Source organism: Rattus norvegicus, chromosome 16 (genome assembly GCF_021556685.1).
Source record: "Rattus norvegicus strain SHRSP/BbbUtx chromosome 16, alternate assembly SHRSP_T2T, whole genome shotgun sequence".
In the NCBI taxonomy this organism is placed as follows: Eukaryota; Metazoa; Chordata; class Mammalia; order Rodentia; family Muridae; genus Rattus; species Rattus norvegicus.
In genome coordinates, this window is record NC_141549.1 from 77,219,772 (window position 1) to 77,239,394 (window position 19,623).

Below are 19,623 nucleotides of genomic sequence, written 5' to 3' on the forward strand. Positions count from 1 at the left end.
TATCTTGAAAGATAATTATGCAACCCGTGAAGGAAAAAATGAAGGCCTGACCCAACCAGGGAAATAAGAAAAGGGCAGGGGAGGCTTGACTAAACCCGATAAATGACTTGGTGTTTTTTGCTCATCGGCACTCAATGTCACCTTCCCTGCACTAAAGCAGCAGAGACTGCTGGGGCTCAGGATACACCACCCAAAAATATGACTGTAGGAGACCAGAATGTGCTACCCCAAAATAGACTTCTTTGGCATATTTTGAGTTTGTTATTTTGAGAAACTGCAGACGCTGGAGTGGCTCTGAAAAGCCATCCTCTTATGAAAAGGCATTCACATCTCTGAAAGAAACACACATTGTAGAGTACAAGCAGCAAGTAGGCCTCCCTGAGACGATGGCTGTGGAGACTTCTCAGTGGCAGAGCAGGAGCCTGAGCTCACCTGATAGCCTGGTCTCGCTTTCCTCTCCATCTACTAGTGACCCTGATTCCTTCTGCAGGGCAGGAGGGTAACTGTTTTGTTCTGCTTTGGTTTTGTGAGTGTGCTGTGTATCTATGTATTCATGTAGATGTGGGCGCATATATGCATGTGGAGACCAAAAGCCACTACTGAGCATCTGCCTTTATTGCTTTCCACGTGAACATGCATGCAGACAGGCAGACAGGCAGACAGGCAGACACTTATTTGGTCTCAGAGATGGTCTTTCATTGAAGGAGAATTCAGCAAGGCAGGCTAGCAGTGAGCTCCACGGGTTGGTTCTCCTGCCTCTACCTCCCCACAGCCAATGCTGAGGACGTGTGTGAGGCCTGGCTTTTAAAGCATGGCCCTGTGCTTGTGCAGCAATCAATGGATTGTTAACCTCATTTCACTTGAACCCAGCAGTGACAGTGTGGAAACATTTCCTCAACATCTTAAAAGTTGTATACATGAATTAATAACACCTATGATTGATTTCATAAATGGTTTAAGAGACAGGTGTAACAAATGCAGAAAGTGTGAACAGTCAAGATTTTTTTCAAAGTTTGTTAATTTCACGCACTATTAGTCTTTCTACAGAAGTAGTGTGGTGTAGCTGGAAAAGCACTAAGCTTAAAAAGTAAACGAGGGGTTGGAGATTTAGCTCAGTGGTAGAGTGCTCGCCTAGCAAGCGCGAGGCCCTGGGTTCGGTCCCCAGCTCCGAAAAAAAGAAAAAAAAAAAAAGTATAAACGAGTGAGAGGAAAATTCTTTATAATCTGAAATACTTAAAAACAGGACATTACCATTTACATGAAGTGTATGGGAAAGATGCTACTTTCCCTTTCCTCCTGCTCTAGCTCTGTTCTGCTTAGCTGGTGGCACCACAATCAGCTATTTGTAAAGTCTTCTTTCAAAGGTAAGAAATGAGAATCCACTGTGGGGGCATACAACTTGAATTCCAGTACTTGGATACAGAGGCAAAAGATCAGAATTCGAGGTCACCTTAACTACACAGTTTAAGGTTGGATCTTAAACAAAACAGACGTAGAAATTTCAAAGTTATATTTTAACCTAAAAAAATGACAAAGCCAAATAAATTATGTAACAAAAAGAGAGGTCGCTCCTGAAAAATTACATAGAAAAAGTTCCCAACACCCAGAGCACAACTTTAACAGCAAATGACAGCAGGGACTCCCAGCACATTGACCAGTACACTGTCATGTGTTTCCCTTTTACCCACATACTTCTTCCCTGACGACCACAAAGCCACTACATGAAGCATTTCTTCTGCACTGCATAAAAATGGATCATCTCATCTGTCTTGTCTGTGCTACCTAAAACTAAGGTGTTTTTCCTAGTTTTATTACATAGATTTAAACTACACCATACTTTGACAACTATGCACACTGAAGTGGTTGACTGTATATGCATGGTGTGTCTGTAAGAATATAAAATGTGACAGGCAAATGAGCTTGTTCTCCATTTCTTGGCTTACTTTATATCCAGTGTAATAATAGTACCTTAAATGCTGCTTTTCTCAGAAAAGCTCAGAGTTAACAGATGCCAGTATTAACCACAGTCCTTCTAACGTGTGTCAGATCTTCAGGCCTGTCTACTCTATGTAACTAGGATTTTGATGTTTGGCTTACATCTTACTTCCACAGCACTACTGCATAAACACTGCTTTTTCTATCTCTGGGTATTCAATTCCTTCTGTTGTTTTTTAGAACACACACACACACACACACACACACACACACACACACACTCGCTCATACATACACACGACTGCCATATTTTATGTACTGCCTGGCCTTGTGACTTAATGTAATATACTACAACTATATCCACATTGTAGCAAATGGCATGAATTTTAGGGTTTTTGGGAGGGGTGTTTTTGTTTGTTTGTTTGTTTGTTTGTCTGTTTTGCACTTTAAAGAATAATAATAAAATGCAAGTGTATTTCAGTTTATCCACTGATCTATCAAAGACACATACATTATTCCCCTATTTGGTTATCGAGTCTTATACTTTAATGACTATGTGGGTACCGGTACCTTCAGAAGCTGCCAGTTTCATTTACTTTGGTTATATACCCAGAAAAAGATTGCTGGGTCATGTGATACTTAAACATTTAATTTCTGGAGGTGTCTCCATATTGTTTTACATAGTGGCTGTCCTAATTCACCTATCTATCAACAATACACTACAATATTCCTTGTCTACCTTTGAAATGGCTATTTTATTTGACCTTTTACTTGTTTTCACACACTGACCAACCCTCTCTGCCTTGTGCTGTCTCTCTTGCAGTACATCTGCCATGACGATGACAGCAGCAGAAAAAGGAGTGGAGTCACCAGGGTCCCAGTTGTGGTGGGAATGTTTGCTGGCTTTGGTTTAAACGGTATGTTTTCTCCTGATTTACAGGTGCTTATTTAAAATCTTGGTCTATTCTCAACAATGAGAACAAAGTGTTCACCTTTGCCTCATGACTGTCTGCCTCTGTTGAATCACTTTTCCAATAAGTCTAAACCTTTTTTTTTCCTTGCTTTTTTAAAATAAGTAACTGTGTTCTGTTTAGTTTGGAAGTTACCCTAACCTTGGGTCAAATAAAGCATAGTATTGCACATAAAGCTTCTTTAAGAGTTCAAAGCATGGGGCTGGAGAGACGGCACAGCAGTAAAATGCACTGATCTTCCTTCCAGAGGACTCAGGTTCTGTTCCCAGCACCCACATGCTGGCTGGCAACTCTCTGTAAGTTCTGGCTTCTGTGGGAACCATTTACACACAAGTAAAACGTTCATTCATACACATAAAATTAAACTAAAGGTTTAAAAATAAAGCGCGCTGAGCCTAATGTGGTGCATGCTTTTAATTCCACCACTTGGGAGGCACATAAAGGCAAAGCTCTGTGAGTTCAAGGTCAGCCAGGGCTACACTGTGACACTATCTCAAAATAAAATCAATCAATAAAAAGCATAGGAAACAGCTGGGGAGGGCAGTGAGACCTAGGAGGCCGGCAAGATGGTTCAGCTGTTTACGAGCACTTAATTCTCTCGCCAAGGTTCTGGGTTCTGTCCCAGCTCCCACCTGGTATACACCTGGGTACAATGGCATGACTCTCATACAGTAACCCATGTGGCAGGGTCACATGTTCTCTATGCTATGGGACAGAAAATGTTTAAGCAAAGAGGTAACTTGAATTTTCAACAGTGGTGACACTAGCAACCATACATAGCTCACCCTGTTACTATTCTGAGGGTTTTATACTCTGTAGAGTAACTCTGTGTACTATTTCAATGCAATTACAGCTAAATAAAATTAACACTTCCACTCCTCAGCCAATTAGTTGTTTTTTTAAGAACTCATTGGCTCACTGTGGTCATGGCTACTAGGGAAGACCACAGCTCCACAGCTCGTCCACCACTGCTCCAGTTTCCATCAACACAACCCACCTAGCTTCATGTAACACACACAGTCAATCTCCACTCTCTAGGAAAAACTGAGGGACAAAAGTATTAAGCAAATTACCTAAGATCTTAAAGCGAGCAGGACCAGATGGTCTGGGATTTAAACCTAGGTTCTTAATCCCTTCAAATAGTCACTCTGGACAAGTGTACTGACTGGAAAGAGAGGATGATATTGGAGGCAAGAAAACCAATGAGGAAACGAAGTCAGGCATAAGGGAAGTGCTGAGGAACAGCAGGGTGGAGATGTGGTAACTTCAATAACATCAGCAGAATGGCGATGAGGCAAATTAACAGACATATTCAAGGGTACAAGGAGAGTGGGAACAGCTTAGAACTAAATCTAAGACAACAAATGAAGTGTGAAAACTAAAAGGGAAGTCCCCACTTTAAGCATTAGTCAATAGGAATGGCTCTTACTAGAGTAACAACTTAGGAGAGCAAGTTCAAAAAAAGTAACAAGTCCCATATGGGTCATTACCTGTGAGAAATAATTCAGATAAAAGTTGTCCAATGCGTGAGACAAGTCCAGAACCCAGAAGAGAGAAAATTTATCATCAGTACAAAGAGAGGTCTAGAGATAACTCAGCAAGTAAAAATAATAAAATAGAACCATAGGGAGAACAAGTAAGATAAATGCACAAGAGACCATGCCAGAAACTGAAACATCACTACCAGACAGACGAAAGGGAAGAAAGATGCTTGCGAAGATTTATTCCAGAGGGGAGGAGAAAAGAACAGATACCAAGTACAAAAGGCTGCTGGGAGGTCAAGAAAAGAAGCCTAAAAACTGCTAACAAACAATTCAAAGCCAGGAGCAGTAGCACATAGCTGTAATCCTAGTACTCAGGAGACAGAATCAAGATCCAAAGTTCAAAGTTAGCCTAAGCTACATGACAAGACCCCATATCCGAAACAGTTAAAAAAAATTATGGGCTGGAGAGATGGCTCAGCGGTTAAGAGCATTGACTGCTCTTCCAGAGGTCCTGAGTTCAAATCCCAGCAACCACACGGTGGCTCACAACCATCTGTAATGGGATCTGATGCCCTCTTCTGGTGTGTGAAGACAGCTACAGTGTACTTATATATAATTGATAAATCTTTATAAACAAACTTTAAAAATACTGTAGGGGCAAAGCCAAATCGCAGCAGATCTGGAATGAAGACTGGTTCTGCTGTTGCTGTTTTGTTTTTAAAAATAAAAATAAAAAAAAAAAAAGCTTAAAGATGAAGAAAGTAATGAGACGGGGCTGGAACAAACGGCTTAGCAGTTACACAACTGGCACTCTTCCAAAAGACTATAGCGCTTGATTCCAAGCACCAACATGGTGACTCACAATGGTCTGTAATCTGGTTCCAGAGAATGAGCTTATGTGAATGGATAGATTCCGTGCCATCTACGAAAGGGAATCTGGAAGTATGTGTCAGAATAAGAAAGTCAAAGAGAATGACGGAAATACAGAATTATTATAGTGCAAACTGATCACACAGAGACAAAGCTTAGCAGAAGGCAAAGCTGAGACTGGCATCCACCATTCTGTGAGCAGGAGCCTGTCACATGGTCACATGACCTCTACAATAAACATCAGTCCTGAACAAGAGCAGACAAGAAAAGTGTCTGATTAACTGTTGAAACTAAGGATTTTCAAACAGGATGCAAAAGTGCAGGGAGTAATGGAGGACAGTGCATAAACCCTGCTGCGGTCTGAGAAGAGCATTTAAAGCCAGTGAGATGAGGGCTGGGGTAAAGGTGCCTACAGCCAAGCAGGACGACTCAGGACTCACACGGTACAAGGAGAGAGCCATGCTGATTCCCACAAGCTGGACTTTGCCTTTCACCCACACAATTTTTAAAGTTACATTTGGTTAGTATTAGGCTAGCACCCCGTAATCAGAATCATGAAAGCAATTTAAATAGCAAGTATGGTAGGAGGAAGGAGAAAGGCGACAATTAGGGAAATGATAGTCAGGGAATAAAAAAGAACTGAGATTTCCAGAAATACAGTCTTATGTCTAAAGCATTTTCACAAGAGAGTGAAAAGTATGTTGTCTCACTTAACTAAATTTCAACTGTTACATTAAACTTACTTTTCTTATCCTCTGCATCCCTCAAGTAGTACCCATCCCAGAGACCCTGGCTCCAAGCATCAGGACAGTGGAACTTAACTTCCACCGCACCACAGACACAGAGACTGACACACCCCGTCGAAACCTGGGCTCTCCCACCCTGCTCGGGTCTAATTTCTTTTCCTGATTATTTTTTAAAGCTCCTCAGGTATTTCTAAAGACAACTAATGTCATGACCTACTGGTTTAGAAAGAACAGGGACTTTGAAGGGCATGGTGGTACATGCCTTTGATCCCAGCACTTGTGAGGCCACCCTGATCTACATAGTGAGATCCAGGACAGCCAGGGCTACATAGAGAGACCCTGTCTCAAAATACCCCCCCCCCGAAAAAAAAAGAAAGAAAGAAAAGAAAGGAAAGGAAAGAACAGAGCTTTTCATCTAGGTAATTCTCTGTTTTAAGAGGCTTGGACTGAAGGACTATTGCAAGTTCTAAGCCAACCTGAGCCACAGTGAGATCTTGTCTCAAGAAAATAAGAAAAAAAATATTAATAAACAAGGTAAGAAAAATGTTAAAAGAAAATATAGAGGTTGGGGATTTAGCTCAGTGGTAGAGTGCTTGCCCAGCAAGCGCAAGGCCCTGGGTTTGGTCCCCAGCTCCGAAAAAAAAAAGAAAAAAAAATATAAACACTATTAATCAGATATTTAAAGATTCCCTAAATAATAAGACTTTGAAATACCAATATACATCATCACACTCACAGCATCTATAAAGTTCTGTAAGTTATTGTAAGTTATAGAAAATTCAGGAGTTAAGTGCTTCGCTGTAGCCGAAGATTAAAACACAGAACCTGTCTACTAAATTAAAAGAATTGCAAACCCACAGTTCTCTGGGTCAATTCATGATTTACTGGAAAAAAGTTTAGCCATATAGGTCTGATAATACATCTTTGTATCAATACAGAATCTAGCCTCTATATAAAATGTAAAGTCACAGGAATGAGTTATCTTCTTTTACATACAGCTAATCTTACACAAACACTTTTTTCCACTCCTCAATTTGTTATCTGCTGCCTTCCCTGTATAGGTTTACTGGTATACTATGAATTCCTCAAGCTTCTCCTGGATATTTAACACTAAATATACAGTGAGTGCTAAATGAGACAATTTTTTTTTTTTTTTTGAGACAGACTCTTGCTATATAACCCAAGCTAGCCTGGGTCTCAAGATTCTCTGCATGTGCACCTCCACACACACCCCCACAGGTACACAGACACACAGACAGACAGACAGACAGACACACACACACACACACACACACACACACACACACTCACACACACAAAAATACATCTACAGAAAAAGCTAATTCCTAAATGCCTTTGCAACTAATCTACTGCTGACTTGTTAACAGTCACACAAAACAGTAAAATCAATGAAGAAAGTATGTGATGTAAAATCACACCACATATATAAATACTGATTATTTTAAAATTTGAAACTAAACAGTTCCAATTTAATAACATGACAAAAATCTACTATTTTGGGCAGTTCTGGGGATCAAAACCAGGACTTTGTATATGCTAGGCGAGTGTTCTGCCAATGAGTTAAACCTAGTCCACAGAAGCCAGAGGAGTCAGATCCCACTGTGTGGGTGCTGGGAATTGAACCCATACTCTTCAGAGGGACAATAAATGCCTATGTCACCTATGTTACCATATCTCTTTTTTTTTTTTGCAGATCTTTTCATAACTAGAACTTTTGGTGAGGGTCTCTGGGGATTTTTTTTGGGGGGGAGACAATAGCTCTGTTAAGCAGGACAATTATTCATTGCATTCTTAATAAAGTATTTCAACAATAGCATAATTAATTACCAATTACAAAGTATTCTTACTAACATCATATTCTACTTAGATAAAATATGAAACAGTTTTACATTAGGGGCTATTTGCAAACAGCGAAAACTTCATCACTCTGCCTTCTCAGTAACCTCAACGCAGCCCATCTGAATGATTGACTGATCGACTGATCTGTGTTTTAACATAGCCTATCTTAGTATTTCTACCATAAAAATCTAAGCTGTGAGCTGGAGACATGGCTCAGTAATATAGAACACTTACTGTCCTTCTAAAGAGTCTGGGTTCAATTCCAGCACCCACATAGGGCTGCTCACAACAGAATCTGACCCCTCTGGCCTCTGTGGACATCTGTACACATATGTGCACATATATGTATACAAACACACACACAAATTTTAAAAAAAGAAATACATCATGAAAAGAATTTAAGTTGTCAAAGCTTCATTCACTCTATGAACTTAGAATACAAACTCCAGTAGAATTAGATAATTTGTGCTGTCCTAATTAACTACTGTGTGGAGAAACAACTGCAAGAAGCAGGAGATTTACCACCACATCTTTCTGGTCCAGTTTACTTTCATAGCTGAGTAATAAATTCAAGCTTAATTAAAACTCTCTTTTTTCCATCAAAATGTTTCAGTAAATTATAATTCTGCTCAAAAAAAAAAAAACCTTCGAAAAACTTCTAATGATTTGGACAATTATCACAAAAATTAGTTACACCAGGGCTAGAAAATGACTCAGTGGTTAAGAGCACTGGCTGCTCTTCCAGATTTCCAGAGGCCGTTCCAGGAGATCTGACACCGTCTTCTGGCCTGTGGGAACTGCATTCAAAAAGCACACAAACACATGCAGGCAAAACATCCATACCACATAAAATAAAAATAAATACATCTTTTTAAAAACTGAGTAGTGGTGTGGAACATGAACTATACATAATACCCAACAGCTGACCAGGCCAACAGTACATGAGCGATGCAGGAGAGACAGCCCTTTCACTTCCGGTTCTGTGTGTGCCTACAGCAGGTGCTCAATACCTGTCTGAATTAAGTGGCAACTAAAAGTGGAATTACTTCTGGCCTCACCTTTCTTTCTCAGTCATGACGAATACCCTTGGGAGATGTGTACATCTTTGTGTTTAGAATACAGAGATCATAACGGCAAGCCAAACCACTCTTCACAGAAACTAAGTTGTTCCAAAGAGAGGAAAGAAAGTGGTTGAGATACAGTGAAAGGGGGGAGGTACACGAACTGTTCAGAGGAGCAGTCATTTCTCACCTTTTGAGTTCACTGTATTGTAATTCTGAAAGTGGGCTCTTCAAATCTTTGGGGAAAGTCATTCAGAAAATAAACTATTGAAAATAGTGTATGAACTGAAAATCATTTAAAAATATAGAATGAACCTCATCAATTCTAATTTCATCGATATTACAGAAGCAGCTGAGAACAAATCAAAATTCAAAGTAAACTCTACTGATCCGTGCACATGGAATTCACTCAAAAGAAATACAGTCTTCCTGAATGCGCACCTCCAGATCTAGTGATTTCACTTAGTAACACAATATATTAGAGCTACAGGGTAATGGGCAGCGATTTCTACTCAAAGAAAACCAGTACGTTTCTACTGAATAAAATGTCCTTAATGCAAGGCCTTAGGAACGGTCTTCAGCTCAGCTGCAAACATTGTACAGTGATCCTCAGAGCTCTTTTCCAAAGTCCAGAATTCTAGAATTAGAATTTGTCCTGGACTGTATTGTTAACTGGCTGCTTTGTAAAGACTATGTATAACCAATACTTTATTTAAAGCTGATATTTTTAAAATTAAAATACACTATACATAGTTCAGTAACAACTCATGCTTACAGCTCCTATATGAGACTCCTGCATTCAATTCCAGGCATGTAGACAGACAAATACATACACAAACACACATACTTCAAACAAGGGGAATTACTGTAAATGAAGTGCCTAAGCATTGTACCAAGATACAACATACAAGACACCAACATACAAGATACAACACACAAGACACCAACATACAAGATACAACACACAAGACACCAACATACAAGATACAACACACAAGACACCAACATACAAGAACTGATTCCCAGCAATACCACTAATTCATCCCTCTGGATCATCTGATGGTAGTTATAGTAACCTAATCAGATTTTACTTAGCTTCATGTGATCAAAAAAGTTCACACCCCCCCCCAAAAAAGAAAGAAGAAAACAGATTCTACAGATAGAGGTGTTCTTATGACATCACACTGCAAAACAGGGCTTTGTTGACTTGTCCACTTCAACATTTTCACATATGCTCTTCAAAATGCCCCGTGATAGAGAACATTTTATGAACAGGACTCTGCACCAAGTCATGATGACAGGTTATCAATAGAAAGGCAAGGGATCCCTTAACACTTTACACAGAGTTAGAATCTGAAATATCTATCTCAGATTCCAAACTTTCTTGATTCTTCAATATTTGCATAGACAGCAGCAGCTGAATATCCCTCATCTAAATCCCATTTGGAGCCATTATGCTTAGAAGAGCAAGCAGAATTGGAGGAGTTTGGACTGTCAAGATTAGAGACACTCATTAGGCAATGGTGGCTCACGCCTTTAGTCCCAGCACTCAAGAGGCAGAAGCAGGTGTATCTATCTCTACGTTCAAGGTCAGCCTGGTCTACAGAGTGAGTTCCAGTTACAGTCAGGGTTATACAGAGAAATCCTGTCTCAAAAACAAAACAAGGGGCTGGGGATTTAGCTCAGTGGTAGAGCGCTTACCTAGGAAGCGCAAGGTCCTGGGTTCGGTCCCCAGCCCCATAAAAAAAAAAAAAAAAAAAAAAAAAAAAAAGATTACAAACCTCAATCCATAAAAGTACGCTTCCAGCTCAAGGTTCACAGGGCAAACTGAACCCTAAAACAGGTATCTAAATATCCCACCAATGAAGGTAGGAATACAGCTCAATTTGTAGAGTGTGTGCCTAACATACATGAAACTCATACAATGCACATGTCAACTGCCATTGGTGGCAAACGCCTGTAACTGAAGCACTTGGAAGGTGGAGGCAGGAATGCAAGAAGTTCAAGGTGATCATCAGCTACAGGACAGACTCAAAGGCAGGCTGGTATCTAGAGATCTTGTCTCTAAAACTAGAAAAATAACAATAACAGGTAAGGGGGATGGAGAAAGCTTGGTGGTTAAAAGCTGCTCTGTCAGAAGACTGGAATGGTTCCAGTACACATGTCAGGCTGCTCACACCGGCCTGTAACTCCCACTCCAGAGAATCCAATGCCCTCTCCTGGCCTTCTCAGGTGCATGCGCAAACACAGACAATAAAATAAGTCCCTTTTTAAATTAAAATGCACTATACTGGACCCTTGGCAAATGGATAAGATCATATTGAGGGAGGTAATCCAGACCTAGAAAGACAAATGTCACATCATAATTCTCTATATTTGTGGTTCCTACTTCCAAGTTTTCAGATATGAGTAAAACCTGGAGTAAATGTGGAAACCAGGAAATTGTAAGAGACCATGGGGCAGGAAGAGCATCAGAGGGAAGAACAGCAAGGTACAGTGAGTGATCAGATGGAGGGAAGGACTTCAGTGAGACACTACCTAAGGAGGGAGAGGGAAGTAAACAAAAAAAGGAACAAGGGGATAAAATAATAATAAGGATTGCCTGAAAGTTATAAGCATATTATTATCTATCTAGCTAAGATTACATAAGAATACCTAAGTATGTACATACATATGCATATATAATTTAAATGAAATCCTCCCATATGGGCTGACAATACTTCCATGACCTTTAAGACAAAAACTCTAACATCATATGTGAGAAGCCCGGATTTCAGTTGTTGATCCAGGCTGTCCAACACTCCCAAAACATATAGCTCTTTCCCGATGTCCTGGGTTGCCTCCGAGAGGTGGAAGTGCGTCTTACTGTTTAAAAAACCATGATCTTCAGACACTGCACCCAGAAGATCTGAGCTGGATCAGAAGGAACCTTCTAAGGAAGGGGAGCAGCTATAACACCTATGTCCCTCAACAATGGCCAGCATGGTATGATAACCCTAAGGGTGCAGTAGCAAGATGCACACCTTGGCAGTAACCAAGGCCTCTAGGTAGACGTAAGACCAACAAGCGAGAAATAATTCCTAGTACTGGAAACCTAGCCAACACCTAAGGCTAGTGAAGTCGTGGATCTTGGAGGAGAAACACAGCCACCACTTTATTGCACCAGCATAACCTCGAATGATAGCCTAAATATTTCTCCTCATACCCATAGTAAGTGCAGTTCTAACTCCTCATCAAACAAACATTTGCAGCAGAAACTATTACAGAAAACAACTGGATCAAAATTCAGAGTTGTACAGGCCAGTCCCAAGCAGCACATGTGCATCATGCACCTGCACTTAGGGCTCAGGGCTTACTGCAGAAGGGCCAGAGCACAGGCTTGGAGAGCCAAGGGAACAGGAAGTTTTCTGTGAACCTGTGTCAGAGAGACTACACCCATGCGGTCTTATCAACATGTTTTCCTAAACAAGACCTGGACTATGAAAACACCAATGGACACACTAACATAGTAGGGGAGCCTGAGGGGCCTCAATCCTAAACAAAGAACTGCAGACAGCTAAAGAGGACTGGAGAAGGAGAATGGTCCCCCTGACCGGTTCTCCAAGACCATGACCGAGCAGGCTGCATTTATGTATTAAGAATATATCTGTGTGTTTATATATGTTTATATATATATATATATATATGTGCACATGTTTATATGTATATGCACATATATCTATGTAATAACTAAAGAAAAAGAGGGCATAAATTTGAGAGATTAAGGGAGGTGCATGGGAGAGGTTTAAAGGAGAAAAGGGAAGGGAGAAATTTGGGTAATTATAATTTTTAAAAATTATTATAAAAAAATTAAATATTTCACCAGTGAAGTATTCCAGGCATAGTGGTACATGCCTCTAATGCCAGTCTTGAGAGATGATGAGGCAGGAGGATTTCTTCAAGGCTGAGCCCAATCTGGGCTACCTAAAAAAGCAAGGTTTCAACACTCCCTCCAAGAAGACAAAAAGTACTGTTACTTTCTAATTGTTATTTAAACAAAAACTGTAGTTTGATGGGATGCTCATAAATAGAAAGAAGGATGGCGAGATGGCTCAGCTGTTCTTGCTGCTCTCCCACGGACACAAGTTCAGTTCCCCCATACCCATCTCACAGCCCAAGACCATCGATTATTCTAGCTCTGAAGGGTCAGACACCCTCTTCTGGGCTCTGTGGTCTTGGTGCCCCCCCCCCACCTAATGAGAGTAAAACACAGGGGCTCTTTCCTCATGGAAGCAAGGAGGAGGTGAATGCACAAGATGGGAGGGCAGAGGACTAGCAGGACACAGTGATCTGTTAGGGAAATGAGAAGGAGTATGCTCTTCAGGGATGAGGGGGAAAAGTGAACACAGGAGGGAGAGCAAGGTGGGTAAAATAACTGTAAGGATATCTGTGGAAGTCACAAAGAATCATACTATTAACTACACATAACCAAATAAAAACCTTAGGATGCACATAACTCTGTGTATAAATATACACACTTTAATGAACTTTTCTATGGGGACTGATGGTACCCCCTCTAACCACCTATCAGACCACCTAATAAAACCTCAATACCACACAAGAGAACCTCTTTTGTGTTGTTGGTCAGGCTGTACAAGAGACTCCCAAAGCATAGTCCACTGCTGTTTCCCTTCGTTGCTTCCCAGAGGAAGAAGGTAAGGACCTGTTGCTGAAGATAGCATGTACTTCAGAAACAGAACCCAATGGATCCTGAGCTGGCACTGACCTGAATGCCCCTTCCCTGAGGACTAGAAGGTACCATGCAAGCTTCCAGAGTGGGGAGGCAACTAACAGTCTCACCTCTCCATGATTCCTAGGAACCACATCAAGGACCAACACGGCATAGCCTTCAGGGTGCAGCAGTGGCGCACACACCTTAATGGTAGCCAACAGCTCTCTAATCAGCCTCGATACCTCCAGACTGCTCCAGTACCATGTCTGGTACTAGGACCTAACTACTCAGTGCTAGTGAAGTCATGGTTACCAGAGAAGAGACTCTAACTGCTAAGTTACTAAATCCCTAACAACAATCTATTAGCATTTGTCACTATACCACAGGGAAGTACGATCTTCACTCTTCATTAAGGAGACTTCTCTTTGCAACAACCAGAGACCACAACATAAAACCATAGCCAATCATAATGCAGAGTTGTGGAGTCTAGTCCCAAGGAATCCATCTACAAAAGTAAACACAGATAAATGCAATGAGCATGCCCCACTAGACAGAGAAAGTCCTCAGGCCTCCAGCCCACCAAAGGACGACAGGCAACTGAAGAAAGGTAGGAACTGGAGAAGGCCTTCCTCAGGGAAGAGCACGACCGATGATCAGTGTCTAGTACCAAATGGTCAGCCCTGAATAGGCTATCTTTAGGGATATCTATGTATATATGCATTATGTACCTATGTAGTGATGTATGTATGCATGCTTACAGTAACAACTGGTGAAAGAACTAAGTCATGAATCTGAAGGAGATTAGGGAGGGATCTATGGGAGGGTTTGGAGGGACGAAATAGCAAAAAAATTAAGTAAATAACAAAAATCTCTTCCCAGAAGTACCTTCCCTCTATGATATATACACTAGGTATACAATAAATTAACAGCTCACTGTCCAAATAATAATTCAGAGTACTTTGTACTGATATAAGACATTCTACTGTCATAAAAGAAGTCATACACACAATGCTCCGTCCCCAAGGATTCTCCTTTAAGGCCAAAATGTACAGCTGATATTCCTTCAAGTACATACAATGACAACTATGGCACACAATAGAGTAAGGAACATCTATGTACAAAACACTCCAGATCTTTTTATAAAACAGGATACTGTATCCTAGCCCATAGAACTAACGCTGTTGTCACAAATAATACTATTTAGGATTTCATTATGTACGAAGCCACACCAGGTATGGTGGCACACACCTATAATTCCAGCACTCCTCAGAGGCAGAGGCAAGAAGATGATAGTAGGTTTGAGGCCAGCCTGGACGTTTTTATAGGAAGACCCTCTCTCTCAAAAAAATAAAAAATAAAAAACAAAAAACAAAAACAAACAAAAATACATATCAAAATATAACACATGATAGGAATTTATACAAAACACAGAAATAAGAATGACTGATTCAGGGGCTGGGGATTTAGCTCAGTGGTAGAGCGCTTACCTAGGAAGCGCAAGGCCCTGGGTTCGGTCCCCAGCTCCGAAAAAAAAGAACCAAAAAAAAAAAAAAAAGAATGACTGATTCACTAGCCCTACTATCAATCATAAGAATCTGTCTCGGGGGCTGGAGAGATGGCTCAGGGGTTAAAAGCACCGACTGCTCTTCCAGAAGACCTGAGTTCAATTCCCAGCAACCACATAGTGGCTCACAACCATGTGTAATGGGATCTGATGCCCTCCCTCTTCTGGTTTGTCTGAAGACAATGACAGTGTATGCATATACATAAAATTAATAAATTTAAAAAAAAAATCTGGGGGTTGGGGATTTAGCTCAGTGGTAGAGCGCTTGCCTAGGAAGCGCAAGGCCCTGGGTTCAGTCCCCAGCTCCGGAAAAAAAAAAAAAAAGATCTGTCTCATTCCTGTCTAATGATAGCCTGAAACAAAATGGAAAAAAAGGAAAAGTTCCTCCGAGTAAGTCACTTCTTTCAAGTCAATTCTCCAGCATCTCTAAGTTTATCAAGATGCAACAGTAAGGTATTAGAAGAACCTTCAGTCAAAAGTTTTCAAGCTAAGCTAAATACGTTCTTGTCCTTGTCTACACTCTATGCTCTGAATCTAAGACTTCAAAGACTGTTAAGTACTAGAACAACTAAAATGTACTAAGTGTTCACAGCTCGAGCCCACGAAAGGCCCCCAAGCCTTGACCTTGTATGTAACTCCCGAGGACTGTGAATGTGAACACTGGTGCTAGCATTCCTTACCTTATCTTTCTCGTGTGGAAGCAGTGACACAGGAGGTAAACACGAGAGCGACTCGCAGCCCTCTTTCCCTTCAGCATTGGCTGCCTTGGTGTTGAGCCGGTAGAGAGGTCCATCTTTAAGGAGTCGGCCATGACCAACGGCACGCTTGATCGCCAACCGCAGCTGCTGGTGAAACCCAGAGGCAGCAGTGCCTCCACAGGCAGCAGACACATCCTTCTGGCTTTTCAAAAAGCGTTCAATACTTTTCAAAGTTGAGCCACCAGACTCTGCCAAGCCCTCAAATGCCCGCTTGAGTAATTTATTCCAATCCACACTTTGTTTATTATCCAACTTTCCATGGTTTCGAGGTTTAGGAAGTGCTATTCGCCCAGGATTATCAGGATCTTTATAGGAGTTGAGACCTTTGTTTGAGACTTTTAGGATCGTGCCATCTTTAACACTCAGCTCCAACTGCTCCAGGACAGTTTTCCGATCTAAGCCGTGGGAGGACGACACTGCATTGCATATTCTTTCTTCTGAAGGTCGCTGTTTCTGCTTCTTGACTTTTTTGATGGCCTCCAAAATCCACTGCGTGTACAGCGGGTTAGCGAGCTTTACCATGGTGAAGGATTCTGTCTATCCATAGAGTCGCTATCCCTTATCCTGATGCTGAGTAAGTCTTACACCATGGAAAACATGACTCGCGGAGGGTGGGAACCAGTTAACCATAGCATACAAGATTTCTGGCCTGAGTCTTCCCTCCGTTCACAAAACAGAATTACAACCTACTTTTACCTCAGAAACCAAACGGCTGCTTTTTCTGATGTATCTTCAAATGCCTCACTAGCACCACACCTTGGTGTCTACTCCACACACACTCTTGGGTTCCATACATCTCATTCCCAGCTTCAAGCAGAAAATGAGTATCTTAAGCCTGAAAAGAAATTAAAAAAAGTCAGTTTTCTATCAAAGCCTGCTCTGAAAATAAGTTATCAACTGAAACGTACAGTATTATCAATATTCTAAAATAATTGACTAGAAACCACTGGACAGAGGGAAAAGCTGAGGAGTAAAAGTAAAGTGAGGAAATAAAACTGTCTCTGACGGCCTTGGCTATAACTAACCGGGGAGTACTAGTTTGTTCTCCGAAATCTGTGCTCACCAGTCTATGGGTTCAACGTGTCCTCCACATTTTTCCCCAAGAAACTATTCATCACTTCAACAAGTATCTGGATTAGTAGAAAGAATCCTGCAATGAAAGCAAAAGTGAATCATCTTTCAAAATTCCAGTGGACAGAAAACAGTCAATGCGCTCTGTGGAAACCCACTCACAACAATCTGAGCAGTTCCTGTACTGAAGGGAAGAACGTGCCTCACAGATCGCACTGAGGATAGTAATGCAAACGAAAAGAGCTTCGTGTGGAAGTGCTTAAGGAATTTTAAAATAATCCTGGTTCATTCAAACTTTCACAAATACCCATACACTGAAAACAATAACAACTGTCAAAGTACTTATAAACAATGAACGGATAAGAAATAAGTAAGGTCTACAATCATTTGGACCAAATGCAGAAACATATGAAATGTACAATAAAGAAAACGAGTATTGCCTGGGATCTGATAAAAATGTAAATTTGAGATTGCTATCTCAGAGTGAACATTAGTCGGTAAAACAAAAACAAATAGTCTATTACTTCCAACTTTTCCCTCCAAAACGAGGTGTAACTTTGAACTTCTCGTGTTCTGGAGAGCATGTACATATAAACACAGCTAAAAGGGGAGGGGCATTCCTCCTGCGAGTATTCCTAATAGTGTATAGGCAGAAGGAAAACTGACACATGTGGGAAGAAATAGAACTATAGCTCTAATAAGAAAACAAGAGGGGCCACAAAACATTAGCACCTGGGGCCAAAATGTATTTCAAAATTAGTTAACTAAAGGACCTCAGGGGGATTCCTTCATTTTAGCGGAGGACAAGTATCAAAATTATTACTCGAGGGAAGTTTTTCATATACACATTAACTTTAAAGTGACGAGAATTGAGACCTAAGAAGCAGGGAACACCTTATGTGGCTGAGCTTCCAGGTGAAAGAATGAATGACAGTCCCTCATTGTTTTTCCGGCCGGAAGTTTCCCCAATCTCCAAGTCTGCAGAAACCAACGACGCTCTGAGGATCTGAACCCTAACTCTCAGAAAGTACACTAGCGGCTAGAAAGAAAGACCAACCGGCTCGGAAAGCCCTTCCCGCTCTGTCTCCCAACCCCAAACACATCTTCGCGCCCTCCATTTAAAGCCCAGGGAACTTTAAAAACTTGAAGCGGCAGAGCAGAGTCCCGCAGTTTGCCAACGGACCGCTTCGCTGTCCCCATTCTATGGAAACACAGCCCGAAGAGTAAGTTAACAATGAAATCACGTGGAGTTAGGAGCATCGTAAGCTCTATCCCCAGTTCCTCCAAGCTCTTAGCTCCAAGGGTTCGCCTTAGAAGAACAGCGAGAGGACACCGGCTGTGACGGAGCCTGACAGGTCAGGCAGGTCCGGCCCAAAGTTGTGGACCTCTTGACAGGCAAGCCCGCCGCCACCCGTCCCGGCTCCGGGGCTGACAGTCGGACAGACACAACACCACACGTGCTGCCTGCTTCACACCACAGCACTCACCAGGCTGTCACCCCGCACCGCTCAACCCCGCTTGGATCTCCGCGCACTCCGCACAGCCCGGAGTGCGCGCCCGGCGCCGGGAGCGGCGGGCGGACGGCGGGCGCGCCCCCGAGGGAGAGCGGGCGAGCCCGCACAGCAGCCCCAGGCTCCGCGGCCTGGCTGCTCAGCGCCCGGGAGCCCCAGCTCCCGGAGTGGGCCGCCGGCGGAGCGAGGGCGGCGGCGGGCTGTGGGCGCGAGCCGGGAGGGCGGCACGGGCCGGGCCGCGGAGTCGGACGCGAGGGGGCGGCCGCGGCGCCCAGCCCGAGGCCTGGCGCAGAGCAGCGGGAGGCGGCGCAGGCCGCGGCGGGGCCTGCAGCAGCCCGCCGACCCCGCGAGGCGCCGAAGCAGACTCCGGGGCGGCCTAGCCTCAGGCTCGGCAGCTGGGCACGACCGGGGGCTGCCCCTCGGCCTCTTACCTGGGGGGAAGACAGCCGGGATCCCGGGGGCCCGGGCCGGACCGCGGAGATGCCCCAAACTGACACGGCCGCCATCTTGGAGACAGTGAGCTCCGACTGGGGGGAGGGGAGGCCAGGCGGCGGAACAGCCACGGGGGGAGGGGAGCGTCGCGAGGGAACGGCTGCCTGGGGAGGGAGCGGGAACAGCCTGCGCGGGCGGGAGGGAGGGGAGGAGCAGGGGAGCACAGAAGGGGGGCAGCCGGTAGCTGGAAGAGCAGGCTAGTCGCCGGGAAGGGCCAGAGGGCGGGGTGACGGGGGTGTGGGGGGGAGCCGCTGGGCGGGTCACGTGGGGCGGGTACAAAAGGCCGAAGCCCGGGTGGAAGCGGGAGTTGGCCGGGCTGGAGGCCAACAGCTGGGGGCGTCGCTCCTCCTTTCTCACGCGCTGAGATCTGGCGGATGGCGAGGCCACAAGCGGAAGGTGCACCCGGATTACACAGCCGGGGAAACTTGGGGCGGGCGCTTGGGTGGGGCGGCTTCAGCGCGACGCCGAAACCCGTAGCTAGTCAGCTGGGAGCGGAGCGCCCCGTGCGCGGCGTCGGTCCCCATTCCCAGGCGCTTCTTATCATCGCCCGGGCGTGCACCCGTGTCTGCCTCCGTGGTGCGGGGTCCCC

The 19,623-nt window shown here is 43.3% G+C and overlaps 2 protein-coding genes across 3 annotated transcripts in view; one reads left to right on the forward strand and one right to left on the reverse strand.

The window, feature by feature from the left end:
• Kat6a (lysine acetyltransferase 6A) overlaps positions 1-19,071 on the reverse strand; it is an 81,367-nt gene extending 62,296 nt beyond the window's left edge. The window contains exons 1-3 of one of the 3 annotated variants that reach the window (XM_087588440.1): positions 18,974-19,071; positions 17,024-17,110; positions 15,883-16,795 (exon numbers count right to left, since the gene is read on the reverse strand). In XM_087588440.1, the coding sequence (XP_087444566.1) occupies positions 15,883-16,482 (600 nt within the window). In that variant the 5' untranslated portion in view covers positions 16,483-16,795; positions 17,024-17,110; positions 18,974-19,071. 3 annotated transcript variants of the gene reach the window in all.
• Positions 1-19,623, forward strand: part of Erich1 (glutamate-rich 1) — a gene marked incomplete at its 5' end in the record, with an annotated part of 52,793,804 nt that overhangs the window by 46,349,212 nt on the left and 6,424,969 nt on the right.